The 19,547-nt window shown below is 36.4% G+C and overlaps 3 protein-coding genes across 6 annotated transcripts; 2 read left to right on the plus strand and 1 right to left on the minus strand.

The window, feature by feature from the left end:
- The first annotated feature begins 744 nt into the window (after window positions 1-744).
- Window positions 745-4,283, plus strand: LOC109191714 (pentatricopeptide repeat-containing protein At3g14730). 4 transcript variants are annotated; one of them, XM_019342363.1, is made up of 3 exons: window positions 745-847; window positions 1,665-1,724; window positions 2,209-4,283. In XM_019342363.1, exon 3 carries the CDS (start codon window positions 2,334-2,336, stop codon window positions 4,263-4,265), a length of 1,932 nt encoding a protein of 643 aa, XP_019197908.1. In that variant the 5' UTR covers window positions 745-847; window positions 1,665-1,724; window positions 2,209-2,333; the 3' UTR covers window positions 4,266-4,283. The 4 variants fall into 4 exon arrangements, with proteins under 4 accessions (XP_019197908.1, XP_019197906.1, XP_019197909.1 ...); XM_019342361.1 differs by having other exon boundaries at window positions 2,220-4,283; XM_019342364.1 differs by having other exon boundaries at window positions 746-847; window positions 1,638-1,724.
- Window positions 4,284-7,236: 2,953 nt separating this feature from the next.
- Window positions 7,237-10,144, plus strand: LOC109191715 (gamma-glutamyltranspeptidase 1-like). Its single transcript, XM_019342365.1, has 6 exons — window positions 7,237-7,691; window positions 7,781-8,299; window positions 8,382-8,617; window positions 8,748-9,009; window positions 9,191-9,328; window positions 9,806-10,144. The coding sequence occupies exons 1-6, from the start codon at window positions 7,338-7,340 to the stop codon at window positions 10,031-10,033; spliced, it is 1,737 nt and encodes a 578-aa protein (XP_019197910.1). The 5' UTR covers window positions 7,237-7,337; the 3' UTR covers window positions 10,034-10,144.
- A 2,311-nt stretch (window positions 10,145-12,455) lies between these two features.
- LOC109191716 (protein DETOXIFICATION 16-like) lies at window positions 12,456-15,943 on the minus strand. Its single transcript, XM_019342366.1, has 8 exons — window positions 15,619-15,943; window positions 14,231-14,775; window positions 14,068-14,154; window positions 13,907-13,963; window positions 13,571-13,809; window positions 13,289-13,407; window positions 13,096-13,182; window positions 12,456-12,691 (listed from the first exon to the last, which is right to left on the minus strand). Exons 1-8 carry the CDS (start codon window positions 15,883-15,885, stop codon window positions 12,644-12,646), a joined length of 1,449 nt encoding a protein of 482 aa, XP_019197911.1. The 5' UTR covers window positions 15,886-15,943; the 3' UTR covers window positions 12,456-12,643.
- Between the last annotated feature and the right edge of the window lie 3,604 nt (window positions 15,944-19,547).

Raw genomic sequence — 19,547 nt, forward strand, 5'->3', positions numbered from 1 at the left:
TTAATATTACCATGAAACACTTTACAATTATGAGACAAGCTAACTTCTTTTTCCATACAACATCCTCACGTTCAGATTCAATTCAAGTTACCCCCTAAAAGTTTAAATATTACTCGACATAAGTTTGACTTAGGACTCTTTAATAGGGTAAACTCTTTATTATAATTGTACCTTTAACTTTACAATTGTATTAATTATTCGTTTACCAATTATCCAAATTACTAAGTGCATGTTTAGTTGGATGAAAAAAGTTTTCTTTAAATTTGAGGAAAATATAATTTTCCTCATCTATTTGGTTAACAGAAAACTTTTTATACTGAAAAAAGTTTTTCTTAGTTTTGAGAAAAAAGTTTTCCTTGGGGTGGGGGTAGTATTTTGTTTTCCATGGGAGTTGGGAACAAAGTATTATATCATTGAATAATTTTGTCCGTATTAATTTTATTATCATTATCATTGTGTATATAGATTATATAATTTTTATATTTATTGTTTATTACCATTCCAATCTCAATCAAACAACGGAATTAATATTACGAGTAATTTTTTTTTCCCACAAACCAAAAAATGGAATCAATATTTTTTGTAATTTTTGGGAAATAGTTTTCGCGAACTAACGGGGCCTAAATTAAGAATAAAAATCTGCATTTGATAAACAAGAGCTAATTACACTTATTACTAATACTCTTTCTCAATTTATATGTTTTTTTTTTTTAAAGAAGCCCTAGGTACCCAGACTTTTCAAGTACGCTGGCGCGCTCCCTCGCTCACTACCTCTCCCTCTGTTCCAAACCGGCGCCAGCCCTCCCTCTCCAACGGCACTCCTTCTCCGGCAGCTCCGAATTAACAGGTTTGTTTTCTGTTTTATAATGTATACTTATTTTTGGCTCCTTTTATTGATTTTGGGATGAAAATAGAAGACATATATGCTTTAATTTTTATTTTATGTGTTCTCCTAGGTCAGAAATAGTTGAAGTAGATGATATATGTTTTTAAACATTTTGCTCCGAATTAAGCTTTCACTGGAAATTTGCCGTGTGTAAATATACTTAGGAATGTATTGACGATGAACTGTGAAATAGGTGGGGCATCCCAGCTGGTTTCATTGCAGGTGGGAAGAGAGATGATGGTGTAGTAGTAGTAGCAGTAGTAGTTGGATGACTATCAATGGCTGGTTTGCTCCTTGAGATGTCTAGCTTGATATCTGAGCTGTTCTCACTTCTAATACTGCAAGAACCTTCAGTCTCTTTGTTCAGATTAATGGATTCTGTGGGCTCATTGGCTCAATATTATCTCTAGTATTCTTTAGTGCCATTATCTGCAAATCAAATCAATAATTATCCAAATAATTATATGATCCCATCTAAAGGAAAATTAAAATGATAATGTTTTAAGTTTTAATAGGGTTCTGAGCTATGTTTAGTTGGTTCCAGTAGCTATGCTAGTGAAGAAACTGAATGGTTTTTTCAGGTTTATTATTTAATGCGGGAGCAAACCATACCTATAGATGCTGTAGTTCACTGTATAGTGATAAAAATGTAATATATGTAGTGTACATTTATTAAAGCAAGAAGGATCAAGACAAGCAGCTTCTACTTTGAACTTTATGGACATTGATTTTAGGTTTGACTGTTTGACAGCCATTTTTCTTTCGGCGCTATTTGCAGCTATATTTATCATTTCAACTGCAACAATCTCAGCAATTGTTGCTGCTCCCATAGCTGCAGGTAAATAAATTTGGTACTTTCTCTGATTTCTGTTATATATTACTGTGTTTCTGCATTTTATGTGTTGTCATTTGCAGTTATAAGTTTCCTTCCAAATAATCTATAGATGATGACATCATTGGATATGCGATTTCTTTGTATCAAATAGTAAATAAATAAAAAATGTCATATAAACTTTGAAGGTTAAAAATTTGCACCTAGAAGGCTAGAACGACGTGTAAGTCCCACATTAACATAACCTGCTATAATATTTATGTTGGCATTTCAATAAGTATGAACTGGAAGTTTACAAATAATATAGGTAAAAAGATCTAATTATAGGTTTTTAAAAAGTTCATGTATTTATTTACAGATATTTTCAATTTAATGATTTAATTGTATTTTTTTCAAATATTTTGAGAACTTATTTGACAGTTATTGTGTATATTTGCTAAAGTATAAACAACTTTCCTAGTTATGCTTTGTAATAAATTGCAACTAACAGCCCCCTTTCAGATTTGGGATATGGCCAGTGGCGTATGACTTAAAACTTTCTTCTCCCACCCTGTTCGCCCGCTCCATCTCTGGGAAGTACTATGGCCATGCCCACTGCTTGTCTCTGCTCTAAAAATGATAAGAAGAATACACATATTCTCAAAATCCAGTACCCCAATTCTCGGGAGAACCCTTTCTCATGGCCTCCTCCATTTCTCATCGTCGGCTACATTGTTGGAACTACGGGACTGCATATCATTGCTCCAAGCATGTGCGATCAAGAAGAATCTCAAAGTCGGCAAACAACTCCATGCCCACATGCTTGTGACTGGCCTTGTGAATTCCTCCCCACTATGCATTACGAGCCTCATCAATATGTACTCCAAATGCAATCCCAACTCCATGTCTGATGCTTTCTTTGTGTTCTCCACTTCACCGTCTCATGCTCGCAATGTCTTCATGTACAACGCCCTTATAGCTGGCTTCATCGCTCATGATTTACCCAAGCCAGTTCTTGAAATTTACTCTGAAATGACAATGTTGGGCATGGTGCCTGATAAATTCACTTTCCCTTGCGTAATTAAGGCGGCTTCTTCTTGCAACCATCTTGTATGTATGAAAAAGATCCATGGATTAGTGTTCAAGCTTGGGTTAGAATTTGATTTGTTTATAGGCAGTGCACTGGTGCACTCGTACTTGACCTTTGGCTTGACGGAGGAAGCAGAGGGGGTGTTCGATGAATTACCTGTGAGAGATGATGTTGTGCTTTGGAATGCTATGATTAATGGGTATGCTCAGTCTGGACAGTTTGACAGGGCTCTGCATGTTTTTAAGTGGATGATGGATGATGGGATTGCACCAAATAGATTTAGTGTTACTGGTATGTTGTCGGCTCTTTCAAATTCTGAGGCAGTTTATAAAGGAAGGGAGGTGCATGGATTCGTGATAAGGAGAGGGTACGATGAAGGCATTGCTGTTTTGAATGCATTAATTGATATGTATGGAAAATGTAAGCGTGCAAGTGATGCTCTGCAGGTTTTTGAGATGATGGATGAGAAGGACATATTTTCATGGAACTCAATAATATGTGTTCACGAACAGTGCGGTGATGATGAGGGAACCATGAGGCTTTTTAAGAGGATGTTATGTGCTCAAATGCAACCAGATTTAGTCACTGTAACTACGGTCCTCCCTGCTTGTTCTCATTTGGCATCACTGAGGCATGGCAAGGAGATTCATGGGTATATGATTGTTAATAGGCTAAAGAAAGATGGCGATGCTGCAGAACACAGCGACTCTTACATTGACAACGCTATAATGGACATGTATGCAAAATGTGGGAGCATGAATGATGCTCAGCTGATCTTCGACATGATGAGCTATAAAGATACAGCATCATGGAACATCATGATTAAGGGGTATGGCATGCATGGATTCGGTAAGAAAGCACTAGACATGTTCTCTGATATGTGCGAGGCAGAACTGAAACCAGACGAAGTTACATTTGTGGGAGTTTTGTCGGCCTGCAGTCATGCAGGCCTTGTAGACCAAGGGAGAGAATTTCTTGTACAAATGCTGCCAAAGCATGGCATTACGCCGTGCATAGAACACTATACCTGTGTGATTGACATGCTAGGTCGGGCTGGGCAGCTCGAAGCTGCTTATGAATTATTATTAACAATGCCTGTTGACCCCAACCCGGTAGTATGGAGGGCATACCTCGCTGCCTGTCGTCTCCATGGGAACACTGACCTGGCTGTGATCGCTGCAGAGAAGGTGTTTGAGCTTGATCCGGAGCATTGCGGAAGTTATGTTATACTATCAAATATTTATGGAGCAAATGACCGCTATGAAGAGGTCCTTGAAGTAAGAGATACAATGAGGCTACAAGAAGTGAGGAAGGTCCCTGGTTGTAGCTGGATTGAACTCGAAAATGGCGTGCATTCATTTGTTACTTGTGACAAGACTCATCCTCAAGGGGACCTTATATATGCTGGATTAAATTCATTAACTGCTCGACTGCGTGAACATGGGTACAGGACAGATGCCTTGGACTGCAATATATAAACTTCTGTTCTTGTTCAACTATGGCCAAAAAACTTTCTTATTATAGTGAGATTAATTTATTTATATATTAATTCTTGGTATGTTTAATGAAGCTATGTTTTTTATTAGGGATGTCAATTATACCCGCACCCGACGGGGAACCCGATTCTTCGCCCCCACGGTGACGGTGATGGGATAGAAATAAGGGATTGGGGCTGGGGATGGGCCAATTTTAAATTCCCTGCCGAGGACGGGGGCGGGGATGGGGAGTACTCTCCCTGTCCCGCCCCATCCTCGATATGTATGTATGTATGGCCATACAACACACATATGTATTACTTTGTATACAATATATATAATTTTAGAAACATTCTTGTAATTATATGTCATTCTTATGAAATGCATATTTAAATAATATGTTTAATTTTAAAATATTAAATACTACTTTAAGTTGGGGATAAATATATATGCATTATTTATTTAAATGTATTTTAATGTTTAATTTAAAAATTTTTTATAACTTATTAACGGGGTGGGAATTCCTGTCCTCGAATAATCCCTGTAGGGATGGGGATGGGGGGAGTTTTCCCTTCCCCGACGGGGATGGGGACGGGGAATGGGAAGAAAGTAGGGGGCGGGGACGGGGGTATGTCCCCCACCCCTACCCCTCCCCCGCCTCGTTGACTTCCCTATTTTTGATTCAAAAGAAAAGTATGTTTTTAACCATAACCAATTGTATTATACTCTAACAAAATAGTCACAAATACTAGTTATACAAAATAATGCGACAAGTAAAATCATGCCAAAAAAGAATCATTAATTTGAAACGTGAAAAAAATTTGTTCAATACATCTCCGATGGAGGAGATTAAGTCAGGGAGATAAGGGGAGAAACAGAAATAAAACAATTGGAGGGGAGCAAATCATATTTTTCGACGAGAAAGTTCTCTCGAGAGAATATGAGGTCTGACACTTATTGCGTTGAGTGGGGAATAATTTGTACCCCACTTTAGCAGTGCATTTATTATTAAAGAAATTACTGATTTTAACCTCAACGGCTAGTCGTTGAGGCTGAAATAATGTTAATTACCAAGTTTAATACAACTCAACGGCTATTTAGCCGTTGAATGTGTATTAATTTTTTTTATTTAAAAAATAATAATTTTAGCATTATATATATAACTAAAGTTTTAGACTTAAACACTTTAAGTTTTAGACTTAGGCACCTACATGCTACAATTATAAATTTACGCACCTTAAGTTATAAATTTACGCATCTTAAGCTATAAACTTACGCACCTTAAATTTTGAACTTTATGCAAATTTATATAATGCCACCTCGTTTTTTTTTTTTTTTTTTAAATTCTTTAATTTGACTGCTAATTTTAGCTAGATCAAGGGTTGGGATTAAACCCAATATTTATTTATTTATTTAATATATATATATATATATATATATATATATATATATATATATATATATATATATATATATAATTTTGTTATTTAAATTTATTTTTATTTAATGTGGAGTATCAAAATTATAAAGTTAAAATTATTAATTATAGAAAAGTGAATAAAATAATATATAATGTATAGGAGTGAAAAATAGTAACTACAAAAATGGAAGAAAGGGGGAGAAGGGTTGGAGGGAAAAATAGGAAGGGAGATTAAAAGTGTGAGCATATAGCCATTAACGTGCAATCCGACTATCAACTTAAGCTTTTAGTTGAGATGTAACACATGCTTCAATTTGGTATCAAAGCCAGACCAAAGGTCATGGGTCCGAATCTCATCTATCAACTTAAGCTTTTAGTTGAGATGGAGCACATGCTTCAATTAAAAGGAGATAAAGAAGAGTTGAGACAACAAAATGAGTAGATAATGAGACAATTATTGTGGATGCCTAAGCAATTATGGTTTTTTTTATTTTATCGTCACTAGTTTGCTTTTGGATTTTATTTTATTTTGTTTTGATTGTAGTTTAGCACTAGCTGATAGGATAGCAACAAAAGACGTTTTATTTTGATTGTAGTTTAGCACTAGCGGATAGCAACAAAAGACGAATGGCTCATTCTTTTAAGGTTGTGGTGGAGAAAACACCATTAAAGGTAAAGGTGCAGTGCCCACATACAATGTTGACGAATCATCCTAAATAGTTTTCTGAAATTTTTACATTTAATTTTTAAAATTTGTATTAAAAAAAAAAAAAAAGAAGAAATACACTCAATACGGTCCTCTAGTGGCTCAAACCCATGAGCTCTTATTTTGGGAGAGTACCACTAGACCAGATCATTAGCGAAGAAAATGCTTTTTTAGAACAAATGCATTTTTAAAAGTTCTTACTTTTGTACGAAATTAAAACATTTTCATATCTAAAACAGTAAAATTTAATACGTCTACTTATGTACAAATTTAGAAACTTAGAAGTTTTGTCTACCCCACTTAAAAGCTTCCCAGTTTTTATATTACAATGTTTTTGTAATAATTAACTTGATAACCATAAATTCAACTTCTTGTGAGTTGTTTAGTGGTTTTTCTTGGTTGGAAGGATCTATTATGTTGTGTTTAGTTCATGGCTTTATACACTAAGAATGAGAATCGAAATCATAATTATTATTTGGTTGACAGTTTTTTAGAACACCTTCAATTAAGAACCCCATCCCTAATTAAAAAGGGATATCATTATATTGGTAATTTGATTTTTAAGTTTACATTAGTATTTTTAAATTTTTGTTTTGATTTTTTGTTTATGTTGGTAATTTGGATATCATTATACTCTTTTTTGTTTTAGAATGTCATTATACTTGATGATTTGTTTTTGGTAATCATTCCAATTCAATTTTACTACCATACAAAATACTTTCACCAAAATCTATTATATATTTGATTTGATTACGATCCTGATTCCAATTTCCATGTGGGAATCAAACACATTGGATCATCGTTACTTTTAAGGTTAGGTTCTTGTAGTGTGTGATGGTAAGAACTAAGAACTAAGAACGAAGAAAGACCCATCCATTGACGTTAAATATTCAATGAAGTTGTGCGGTTGATTATTCCAAGTGTTGGTCTTTGACTTAGCTGCAAAAACATGTCACGTAACTTTGCAGCTCTATTCCTGTGGTGGATCCTTGTAGTTGTAGGCACCTGGCCTCAGCCTCTGCTGTCGTACGCAGAGGAAACGCCGCCCCGGCGCGAGATAACTAGGGCGCGGCACGGCGTTGTGGCGACTGATGATCGGAGATGCTCCAGAATTGGGAGAGATGTGTTGGTTGACGGAGGTCATGCCGTTGATGCAGCGGTGGCTGCTGCTCTTTGCTTGGGTGTTGTGAGCCCCGCGTCCAGTGGTATTGGTGGCGGCGCGTTCATGCTGCTTAGGTCGGCCGACGGCGCCGAGGTCAAAGCCTTTGACATGAGAGAGACTGCTCCCAATCGTGCTTCCCAGGTACATATAAATTATTTCTATCTATAATCTATGTAACAGAATGCACAGAAATAGGGATGCCGTTGAGATTTATGCGATTGACATGCCAGAATATGTACGCAAAAAATCCAGACGCTAAAGCGAGGGGGGCGTTATCCATTGCTACTCCCGGGGAGCTTGCAGGCCTATATGAAGCATGGGGAAAGTACGGCAACCTTCCCTGGAAAAGGCTGGTGAGGCCGGCAGAAAGGCTCGCACGAAAAGGATTCGCGATATCCAAATATCTGAGGATGCAGATGGAATCAACAGAAGCTCTAATAATGGCGGATTCGGGACTGAAACGGATTTTTGCGCCGGAAGGGAAGCTTTTGCAGGCCGGGGATATCTGTCGCAACAAAAAGCTGGCAAAAACACTGAGAATCATTTCTAAACTGGGCGTGGCTGCATTCTACAATGGCTCCATTGGAGCGCGTATGATCAGAGACATTCAAAAAGCTGGAGGAATCTTAACAACCGATGACCTAAACCATTATCGGGTTAAAATCAGGAAACCAATTGTCACAGATGTTATGGGGCTCAGACTAATCGGAATGCCGCCTCCCTCTTCCGGTGCTGCTGCTATCACACTTGTAAGTCAGATTAACCCTTATCAGGTTAAAATCAATTCACACAAACGTTGAAGTTAAATTCACTTGAGTTGCACTCTCACAGATACTAAACATTCTGTCGCAATATGGATTCTCTCCAAACATTTCTCCAGCCCTGCAAATACATAGAGAAATCGAAGCCCTGAAGCATGCTTTTGCTCTAAGGATGAGTCTGGGAGATCCTGATTTCGTTGATCTCAAAAACGTTCTAGCTCATATGCTTTCTCCCAAGTTCGCAGCAGAGCTGAAGAAAACGATATTCGATAACACCACTTTCAATTCCAGTCATTACGGTGGCAGGTGATCATATCTATTAACTTCACATATTTCCAACTTGTTAATTATAAGATTCTAAGTTCCACCTCTATTTGTACAGTGACTGCTGGTTTTCCTCGTCTTTCAAAAAAATAATTCTTTGATTTTGATGCAGGTGGAACCAGGTTCAAGACCACGGAACCAGTCATGTATCAATTGTAGATAGCAACAGGAATGCAGTCTCCATGACTTGTACAATCAATGCATATTTTGGGTCTGCTTATATGTCACCAAGTACCGGCATAGTCCTAAACAATGAGATGGATGATTTCTCAGTTCCTGGAAATGATTCCACGTCTCGTCCTCCTGCTCCCGCCAATTTTATCCGCCCATTAAAGCGGCCATTGTCGTCCATGAGCCCCACCATTGTCCTCAATGTACTATGCTTTATCTGATTTTGTTCAACTATTGCATTGCTGAGTGTCTAGAGTCACTAATCCTAGTAATGAGCATACAGTCAATCAGTCATAGTATAATTTTTGTGTTGTGTTACAATGTTTGGTTTTATTATATTTTTTAAGTTTCTTGGTCTCAATCCAATTCTTTATGTCCCTTTAGGGTGAGCATTTGAAAGCTGTGGTAGGAGCAAGTGGAGGAGCAATGATAATAGCCGGAACAACAGAGGTTTTCTTGAACCATTTTGCCAAGGGGATGGATCCACTCTCCTCTGTTATGGCTCCAAGATATTACCATCAGGTATTATTATTTCAATTCTTAAATATATAATACTTTTCACTAAAAATATAATTTTTTTTACGACTTAACCCACTCTCCTATGTTATGGAGTATTACTTTTACTACTCCATAACACTTTTCAAAAAGGACAACCCAACCAAGTTGATTAAGTGGTTAACTTGGTAACTACAAGTTTTTATTGGTCTTCTTTATTTGAGGTGTTTGTGATTTCTATTCTATATATACAATTGTTTAATACAACCTTTGACCAAGTTTCATATTGGGACCGGATTGGCATACACAACTAATGTTGTTTAGCCCAGAGGTTAGGTTTGGATTCTGGCCCAAAGTTGTCTGGTTTAAAAAGGATTGGAATGTCATCTGCACAAACTCAAATAAAGCTAGACCAAATTGGACAGTCTAAGATTTTTTTGGTTGGTCCAATGAAATTTGGAATTAAGTTTCAACTGATAAGGAAACAAAAAATTTGTTATGCAGCTGTATCCAAATGTCCTGCAATATGAGAACTGGACAACTGTGGTTGGGGACCATTTTGAATTGGGAGCTGATATAAGGCTAGCCTTACAAAATAAGGGGCATGTCCTATCTGGCCTTCCTGGTGGGACAATTTGTCAATTTATAGTTCAAGAGCTTGAGCCTCCATTTTCTGGTCTGCTTGTGGGTGTAAGTGACCCAAGAAAGGGTGGGTTTCCATCAGGCTATTAACAAGGAAAATGATAACTGTATTTTATAGTCGTATACAATAAAACTTTCCTTATATGTTATGATTAAAGAAAAAAAAAGAAATTAAATTATAATATACTCATTTTGTTTTAATCAATCATAATATATCATATTAGTGAGAGTAAAAAATAGAAGAAAAAAAAATAAGAACACATATAATATTACTCTTTTGCTTTACAAAAATATCTTGAATGCTAGATCCTTCCTACGCAAGTGACTAACTTTTAACTCTTTATAAATTCTTATAACATTGAGTCACCAATAAAAATGTCATGGTCAAATTTATTACATACATGTGATGTGGCAATATCACATCAAAGAGTGATTATCAAATAGTAATTTTAATAAGAAAATATAGTATTATTCTTTATTATTTTTGAGCTGGCATAAGAGAGGCTTTTTTTTTTTTTTTTTTTGGAAAACAACAAACAGAGGGTTTGTTGACTGTTAAGTAATATTTTAACAGGAAAAAGAAAACATTATTCATTATCTTATTGAACTAGGATGGCCTAATAAAAAAATAGAATCCACAATGTGATTTTTTTTTTTTTGAAAAGAGTCATGTTCCATCTGACTATCTGACTTCTGACTTTGTCACCTCTGTTGAGGACAGTTCACAAGTTTTTCTTGGAAATAGATAATGGACATAATGCCAAATGATCTTTTTTCAAGGAAGATAAATCGAATTAAAAAGACCCTATATAATAAAATCAATTGAGAGATTGTTGGAATTAAATTATATTTGATACATTTAGTTGAAAAATTAACAGTTAAAAAGTTAGTAATTAATAAGTTAATTAATTAAAATTAAAGTTTTGATAAAATTAATTGTTGAATTAGCAACATTTAGTGTCATTTTTATAAATTACGAAGTAATAAAGATTAAAAAAGAGTTAAAAAGTTAGAAGTTTATTTTGAAATATTTCAAAATATGCTATTATTTTAAACTCTCCATATTTTATGAAACATAATTTTTAACTTATTTATTATTTAAAATAAACTATAAGTTATAAAATAAATTTTAACAAATAGATTAAATCCGTACAAACAGATAAAAATCGTAACTTTTTAAAATAAAAATCATACCATCCTCACCTCATCACTTCTTCTAATACAAATGATAACCACATTTCTTATATAAAGTGTGGACCACCAACTCCCTCCCTCAATAACTATTGCAAATTATTCATTAAAAAACAAAATAAATACAGACAAGGTGAAAGCTTAGAGATTAACAAGACGTTCACAATTTATCTCCGAGAGACTTGAGTGCTCTTGGACAGGTAGTCAGGTACCTAATATAATTTATTTATTTATTTTTTAAAAAAAAAACGTGATAACATTCAAAATTTGTCCATACATGATCTCTATTTAGGGGTGACCACGGTTCCGGTTCGAACCGCCAATTTCGGTTCCGTAGATGGCAAAAACAGAACCGGAACCTTATAGTAAGGTTTCGGTTCCGGTTTCGGTTTAGAACCGGCGACGATTCTATCCGAAATTATTAAAAAAAAAAAACAAAAAAAAAACACTATAATATTTAATTTTTTTTCTGTTTGGAACCGGAACCGCCGATTCCGGTTCCAAGATTTTACAAACCTTAACCGGAACCTTATAGGTTCCGATTAAGAACCTGAACCGGAACCGGTTCCGGTTCAGTTCTGGTTTACACAATCACGGTTCCAGTTCGAACTGAACCGTGGTCATCTCTATCTGTACCAGCAAATCTGTTGCATGCATTCATTATTCATCTCTACTTTATCAAAAGTAAAATACTACACGTGCTCTCATTTCTTACTCCCAACTTTTACTTCTTCTTACAAATATTTGATGTATAAACTTTTTCTGAGACCCATATGATAAAAATATCATATCATTGTTTGTCACATCATGGAATTAAAGTGAAACAGTGCATGTAGTAGAACTCTTCTCAAAAATCAAATCATTTTTGGGTGCAAGACATCTAAAAATGGTCTTCAGGCCTTTTTTTTTTTTTTTTAGTACTATTGACTCTATTACAAGATAATAGCTGTTATACTTTTTTTTTATCTATCGCACCTCAAAGAGTCAATACCCCACTATTAAAATTCAATCCTAACATTTCCTCAAAAAGAGTCATAGATATGTCAACTGAGCACAAAGTGCTTGACCTGACTCGCAGTATATTTAATTGATTTCCACACGCGTCCCTCGAGCGTTATATGGCAATATCCTAATTAATTCCTAACCTTGTATGCTAGTGTTTGTCGTCATCTTACAAATAAATAAACGTGTCATTTCTTTCCATCGTATATTTTTTTTTTTTGGTGCATTTCTTTTCACGTATATTGATACTATGAAATGAAATTATATTCCATATATTATACTCCGTATTGTTTTAAAAAAAATACCATAGATTATATGAAAGGAAACCATACAAATATTATTACTCCACAGTTCGTACTATACATATCTCCAAGAATGCATGCATCCTCTTTAGATTCAGTACTGTTACTTGCAACACAAACAAACTGTTCAAAATTGCCAACAACATTACTTTGGAATAAACTTAGGATGGATCCGAAATTTTGTTTCCATTTTAACTTGTGAATACTAATGTGGGATCATGCTGTCCCCCACTCTATTAGCTGCCTTCATTGCCTGCAAAATAATTTGAAAATGTATCATTGGTATACACAAGGTTTCCACTTTATTTTTTTATTTTTTGGTTTGATTTTTCGGTAATATTCTTTGTATTTATTAGTTATTTGTGAATTAAGAAACATAATACTCTTAAGAGGAAATCTGCAACTGCTGCTCAGATGTGTGCGTTGGGTGAAACTCACTTTGTAACCTTAGTAACAAAAAGGTAAACCAACTAGGTTGTCTATAACTGAATGGTTCAAATCAAGAAGACCAATAGACAACTCCCATGAAAAGTTGAACTTCAAACCTTGTGATTAGTGGTTACCAAATCAATTGTCTGACCAACTTAGTTGGAGTTGCCTAAATGTATTCTTTGAGCTTATAAAATACAAAATAAAAATTAAGGAAATGTACTTCACCTCTTTCTCCCAATTTGTTCTCCAGGTTACTATACCAAGAAGTATTGCTTGCACAAAAAGAGCCACCATGGTTCCCAACCAAAGTCCCTGATCACCATTTTTCATAAAGCAATTAATCTTCATCTTTTTTCCTCTTAAAAAAAAAAAAAAAAAAAAAAAAAAAAGAGTTCAAGAGTGACAATAAACACCATACCTTCCCTCCAACATGGAGAACAAATGCTAAGAATATAGCAGCAGGCAATCCAACCAGATAATATGCTCCAAGATTGATGATTGCCCCAATGTGTTGCCATCCACACCCTCTTGCAGCACCTGATTGAGATCGATTTTCATTCAAGGAATGAAGAATTATTATGCACAAATTAAAACTCCACTTCTATCGACTCAATCTAGTAGTAATTCGGTTCTTGATGATCTGTTTACGTGTTCAAATTGGGCACGAGATCGAGAGTTAAGATCAGAGTTGACGACAGACCTGAGAGCACACATTGAATGCCATCCAAGAAATGCGACCCTGCTAACAACAGTAGCATCTGCCCAACATATGTCACTACTTCTTCCTCAGTGCTGTAACAATAGCCCCAAACTTTATGCACTGAAACCATTAGGGTTGCTGCCACAATCCCTTCTGCAATAACCACAAGTATTCCGGTTGATACTGCTCTTCGGGCTGCCACTGGGTCTCCTCCTCCCAGTTCGTTTGAAACTCTAATGCTGTCCAGGAATTCAAGAAATGTAATGTAAATAAAGCATATTGGTCATAGCAAAACATGCGTTGATTGAGGTGAATGATCGAGAGCCTGGGGTGTACCTTAGGGCGCCACTAATGCCAAAAGGGAGCATATACACTATGGCACATGTATTAAGGCTGGAATGGGAGATAACATGAAAACAATAATTAAATTAGTAGCTTTGAAAAACATAGCAGATGGAGATGTTAATTAGTACTGGTATTTTGATCGAGGAACTGACGTGATAGAAACAGCAGATGCTTCAAGTTCTGGATTTGGAAGAATGCCGGCTAACAAAACCATTACCTCAAATGACCAATACTCCAAGCTGTTTCAAGAACCCGGGATCATTAATTTTGTCAGATTAATCATGCATATATGTTTCATTATTCATTCTTAATTACCAAAGCATAGCGGCTGAAGGGATTGCCAGTTTCAGAAACGTCATTATCTCGGAGAACACTTCGTTTGAAAATGCAGGCCAAGTATCTTTGCACGTAGGTGACTTTCTGATATACAGAGCAAGTAGCATCACATTAACCCAGTATGACACAGCAGTAGCCAGGGCAGCACCTTTGTTGCCAAGCCCGGTTTTGAAGACAAGAATCCAACAACTGAATACATGCACCAAAGTACTAATCCCCGCGGTGACCACCAAAGGGAAGACATTGTTTTGGGCTTGCAGAAACCGAATGTAACACTGAAGAAGAGCATAGGGAAACAGGCCTGGGATCAGAAACGAGGCGTAGTTTCCTGCTTCGGCTGATATCTCAGGATCCTGTCCCATAAACACGAGAATAGACCCTGTGTTGGCCCAAATACAAGCCAGTGGAACACTGATTAGCAGCAGAATAAGCATTGCCCTCTGCGTATGAACTCCTAGCAATCGGTAGTGTTTAGCGCCATATGCCTGACCACAGAATGTCTCCAATGCACAGGACATTCCATTCTGCTCAGCAGTTCAAAGCCCACAAATTAATAAGAGCTCTAAACCATTTTAATTAAGGCCTATAATTACACCTACAACACAATTATCTTGCACACAAAAGGCGAAATTTCCTCAGCCCCAGTGTACTACTGACTCTGTTACAATGCAGTATCTGTTTATAACTACTTAGCACAAAGAGTCAATATTGCCTCCACTGAGACTCGAACCCCCAACCTCCCATATTGAAATGCAATTTGGTGCCTTTAGACCACAAGGTTTATGACAAGACCTATAAGGCTATAATTACACCTACAACATAATTATTTTGCCCACAAAAGGCAAAATTCTCTAAGACCCAGCCCCACTCCCCGCCTCGACAGAATAGTAGAGAGGGCAAATCATGGTAACTCAACACCTATTAGATAGGAGGACTAGTGTTTGGTGCCCACAAGGAGCCCAACACATTACTATGGCTGTTAGGACTCGATCTGGATCCTTGTTATAATCTACAACACAATTATCTTACAGTAGGAACGAATCACAGTCTAATTGATTAGCAATAAGAAGAACTGATCCAATAAAACAGTGCATCTCTGGTATATATAGCATGTTTAATCAGATTACTAAGATTATAGATTAAATAATATAGTGTGCACAAGTAACATAGAATATGTTATGGATATGATGGTCCATATTCAATAATCAGAACTTGTATGGAACAGTCTTAGCTTATGATTATAGATTATTGATGATCTTTTCTGGAAATACTTATAATTTTTTACAAGGTAAAGCCCCACCTCAGGGATTCGAACCGAGATGCCATCACACTATAAAATATGCATAGATGATATAAATGGAGGTTACCAGCAAGGTGTAACCAGTGACAGTGGCGAAAGAAGTGGCTATGGAGGCACCAGAAAGGGAGAGCTCTCCCAGGTGACCAACAAACATGATGGAGATGACATTGAAGCAATTCAGCAAAAGGTTGACCGACATTAATGGAGCTCCCAGCCCCATCAGCTTCTTGGCTTCCGCCTTCGTCTCGTCCCATTTCTTCCGCCTTTCTTTCCCATATTTTGAGATCAATGGAAACTCAACATCTTCTTCTCTCTCCCTGCCGCAGCTTTCCATTTTCTTTTTCTTTTCCTTTCTCTCTCCCTCCACTTCACTCTCAGTCTTGTCAGCTCATTAGGGGGATGTTGGTTCGCTTTTTGACGGAAAATATTTTCCTTTTCAATTTAAGACTGTCTTTTCCTATTCAGGAAAAATATTTTCTAAATTCATGATGCCTCATTAACTTTTCTTAATTATTATTATTGTGTAAGAGTATAATTGTTTTATACTCATTATTTTTTACAATTTGAAATCCAATAAACAATAAAATTTATATTTTCAATAATTTCTTTTTCACCAATCAAATAATAAAATTCATTTTTTTGAAATTTATTTTCTATGAAACAAATTTCATTTCCATTCGAATATTTACCAATGAATCAAGCTGGTTGTAAACAATGTATCCATTGAAAACTGTAAATAAATGCAATTTGTAAATAATTGCCACCTCAAGTTCGCCAAAGCCAAAGCATGGTCCAAATTCATATAATTCAACCTTACACTATTTTTTGGATCACGAGAAATTTTTTTGTAACTATTTAAAAGTTACATTGAATTGTTACTATTTGAGGAATATAAGGAAGTAAAATAGTTTAGGTAGTTCATAATTGACGGATTCAAATAAAAAAGATTAATAAATCACTCTCAATGAAAGTCAAACGAACTTGTAACTTTATAATTACTAAGGCAACAATATAACCAGTTTAGTTGGGATTGTCCTCTATTTTACACTGTTTTTGTAAAAGAGGTAGTCGAGTGGATATATTTCAAGGGTTTTCACTCGTGATAATTGTTAATAAAGTAACTATTTCTATGTGAATGAAAAAAAAAAATTACTCATAAGAAAGTGTATAAATATGATTAGTTTGGACAAAAATAAATAAATAAAAAGGAAAGCATTAATTATGCCACAACATATCAACATAAATGCGCAGTCTCTACCAATTGACCATCAATTTACTGGACCAGTATGGGCAGTATATCATCATAAACTCGCCAACTAACCCTGGCCCACCATTATCAAAGGGAAATTATTACTCCGTATTTTAGTTGGAGGTATTATCAATAAACTATTACCTGTATGGACAACTCATTAACTGATCATAGAAATGAAAGTTTAAAAGAATGATCAGAATCGAGTTTCACCAACAATAGTGTGGAAACTATCTTTTAAAATGAGGGGTTCTTTGTGCGCAATGGGAACCCTTAAGATTAAGGTTCAGCATTTTAGAATAATAAACTATTTTAAAATATTATTTCTAGTTAAAAACCAACCATTTTCTGCTGGTCATAGAACTATTCAATTATTGGTTACTAACCATACACAATATGCCACGTACGTTAATTAAGCTGGATTTTAGTCAAATATGTCACGTACAATATGGGGTACATATATAGTTTTAATGTTCTCTCACACATATGTACGTTATATGTGTTGTCCTTAGGAAATATATATGATCAAATGAAAAAAAAAAAAAAAAAAAATGGTTTACCAGAAACATACTACATTAAAACACAACAGCAGTATATCATATCCTCACCAACCCGGCCTACCATTGTCAAAAGGAAACAAATTATTATTTGAGTTGCCAATCTTGAGTGAAATTTACTATAAATATAATGTTGGCAAGCGAAATTATTGAGTAGAGGCCAATAAGGACCACGTCCAACATCATATATGATGGGGTGTAAACCCCGTGGGCTCGGGGCCCAAGAAGAAAAGAGATAAAGCCCAGGGAAGGCCAAGAAGAAAATGGAGCAAGTCTAAAAGAGATACGAGCCAAACCGAGGAGTCGGTTGGTCCAGGAGTCGGCTCGACCCGGAGGTCGGCACGGGTAGAGGGTCGGACTAACTAGCCGTTATTCCTAATTATCTACCCTTAAAAGTCCTATTTATCTACCTCATCCATAACCCCCAAATAAAGGCTACCTATTAAGTCTCCCACTTATTACCCCACTAATAACCAAGTTAATACCTATTAACTACCCTACTAAATGATCCAACGGACACTTTTGGGGATGGGCTAGCTATAAAAGGAGGAGAAGACAAGAAGAAAAGGGGACCATTCACTCATTCATCTACATGTGGGAGGACTCTCCCAAATACTACCACTCACTATTCTCTCATCACCAAGAAGGCTTCATCACTCTCCCAAAGAGGATGCACTCTTCCACAACCACTCTCCACTCGTCCAAGCAAGAAGACCACATGAAGAAGACTCCATATGGGAAGACTCCACCACTCTTCCACATACTCCATCTCAATGTACAAAGTATAGCTCTCTCCTTACACAAGATTTCCATATTACATATACAAAATAGCCATACAACATGTACAAAAACACCTACAAAATACATAGTGGAGTTAGGCTTGGCACCGCCCAAAAAGGCCCGTGGTTTTCCTTTCGGTTTCCACGTACAAAAGCATTGAGTTATATGTTTCTACTTATTTTTCTATAAGCCGCATGTGAAAGGTGAATCCACCGACCAAGGTTGTGTTGGACCTCCTTGGGCCCGAAAACCCAAAAACCAACACTGGCGCCGTCTGTGGGGATCGTGACAAAAGGTCACGTTTGCCTCTTTATCTGAGCAATTTCGGAGAGCGTCCGGTCACTACGGACGGAAGATTGAGAAGGTTCACGGAGAGTCGTGGACCAAGAAGAGAACTAGAGGAAAATCAAGTAAATAATACTACACGTTGAGGTCAACGAGAGGTAACCATTATTATATAAATTTTATGTAATATTTAAATTAAAGTTGTTGGTAAAAAGTGGTCGGTCCATCACACTGAGGGACTCGGCCGGGGGAATCAAGAAGTCGGGACGCCGAATAAATGATTTCCCCACCACGACCTTAACGGTAGACACCGGGGTCATAATTGTTTTCTTCGTTTTTCTCTTGATTATATTAAGCTAGACAAGCAATATGCTGTGAAAAGAGGCTTGTGAAGGGACTCTCCAGTATATATCCTAACTGGATGTCTCCAGTTCCAAGAAATGAAATTTCTTAAACTGATGTCAGTACCCAAAGATTGTATGTTCCCACCGTTAGAACAAGGAAAATCAAGCAATACGGATTGACCCAAGTCAGCTCCAAACTGGCAGTCAATACACAGGGAGATAGATCAGACACAATAGATCGCATGAAGAATTCTAAAGGGGGCATACAACCGGTTGCAAAAGTCGCAGTCGGAAGCCATGCAAAAAAAAAAAAAAAAAAAAAAAAAAAGACAAAAATAAAATAAGATAAAAATCAAGGTGGTGATGGCAGCAAGTGGCTACAGTATGCAAATATCAAGTTGTCAAATGAAGCAGTAAGTCATTCTTATAAGGATTTAAGCACACTTCCTTGTACGGATATACTCAGAAAAGGGAATTGTGTTACTAAGAGACAAAATGAAGCATTACCATTCCCAAGAGGATTAAATCAGTCAAAAAGTTTGAAGATGAAATATATGGGGGAAATCTGATCAAGTATAATCTGTACGTGACCGGCATACCTCACTGGGGAATTCTTGCATTTGAAATGAAGCATAAGCCAAAATCCTCGTTTCAAAATACTAGACACGTGGAAGGTACCCATGAATGCATGCAACACCATGTGGGAATGGCATCTGCGCAAGCCGACTCCCAGTCCAAGGCCACCAGAAAAATAGAGTCGGCGTGCGTGGAGGAGGGGCCG

This window comes from Ipomoea nil, unplaced genomic scaffold (genome assembly GCF_001879475.1).
Source record: "Ipomoea nil cultivar Tokyo-kokei standard unplaced genomic scaffold, Asagao_1.1 scaffold1719, whole genome shotgun sequence".
Classification (NCBI taxonomy): Eukaryota; Viridiplantae; Streptophyta; class Magnoliopsida; order Solanales; family Convolvulaceae; genus Ipomoea; species Ipomoea nil.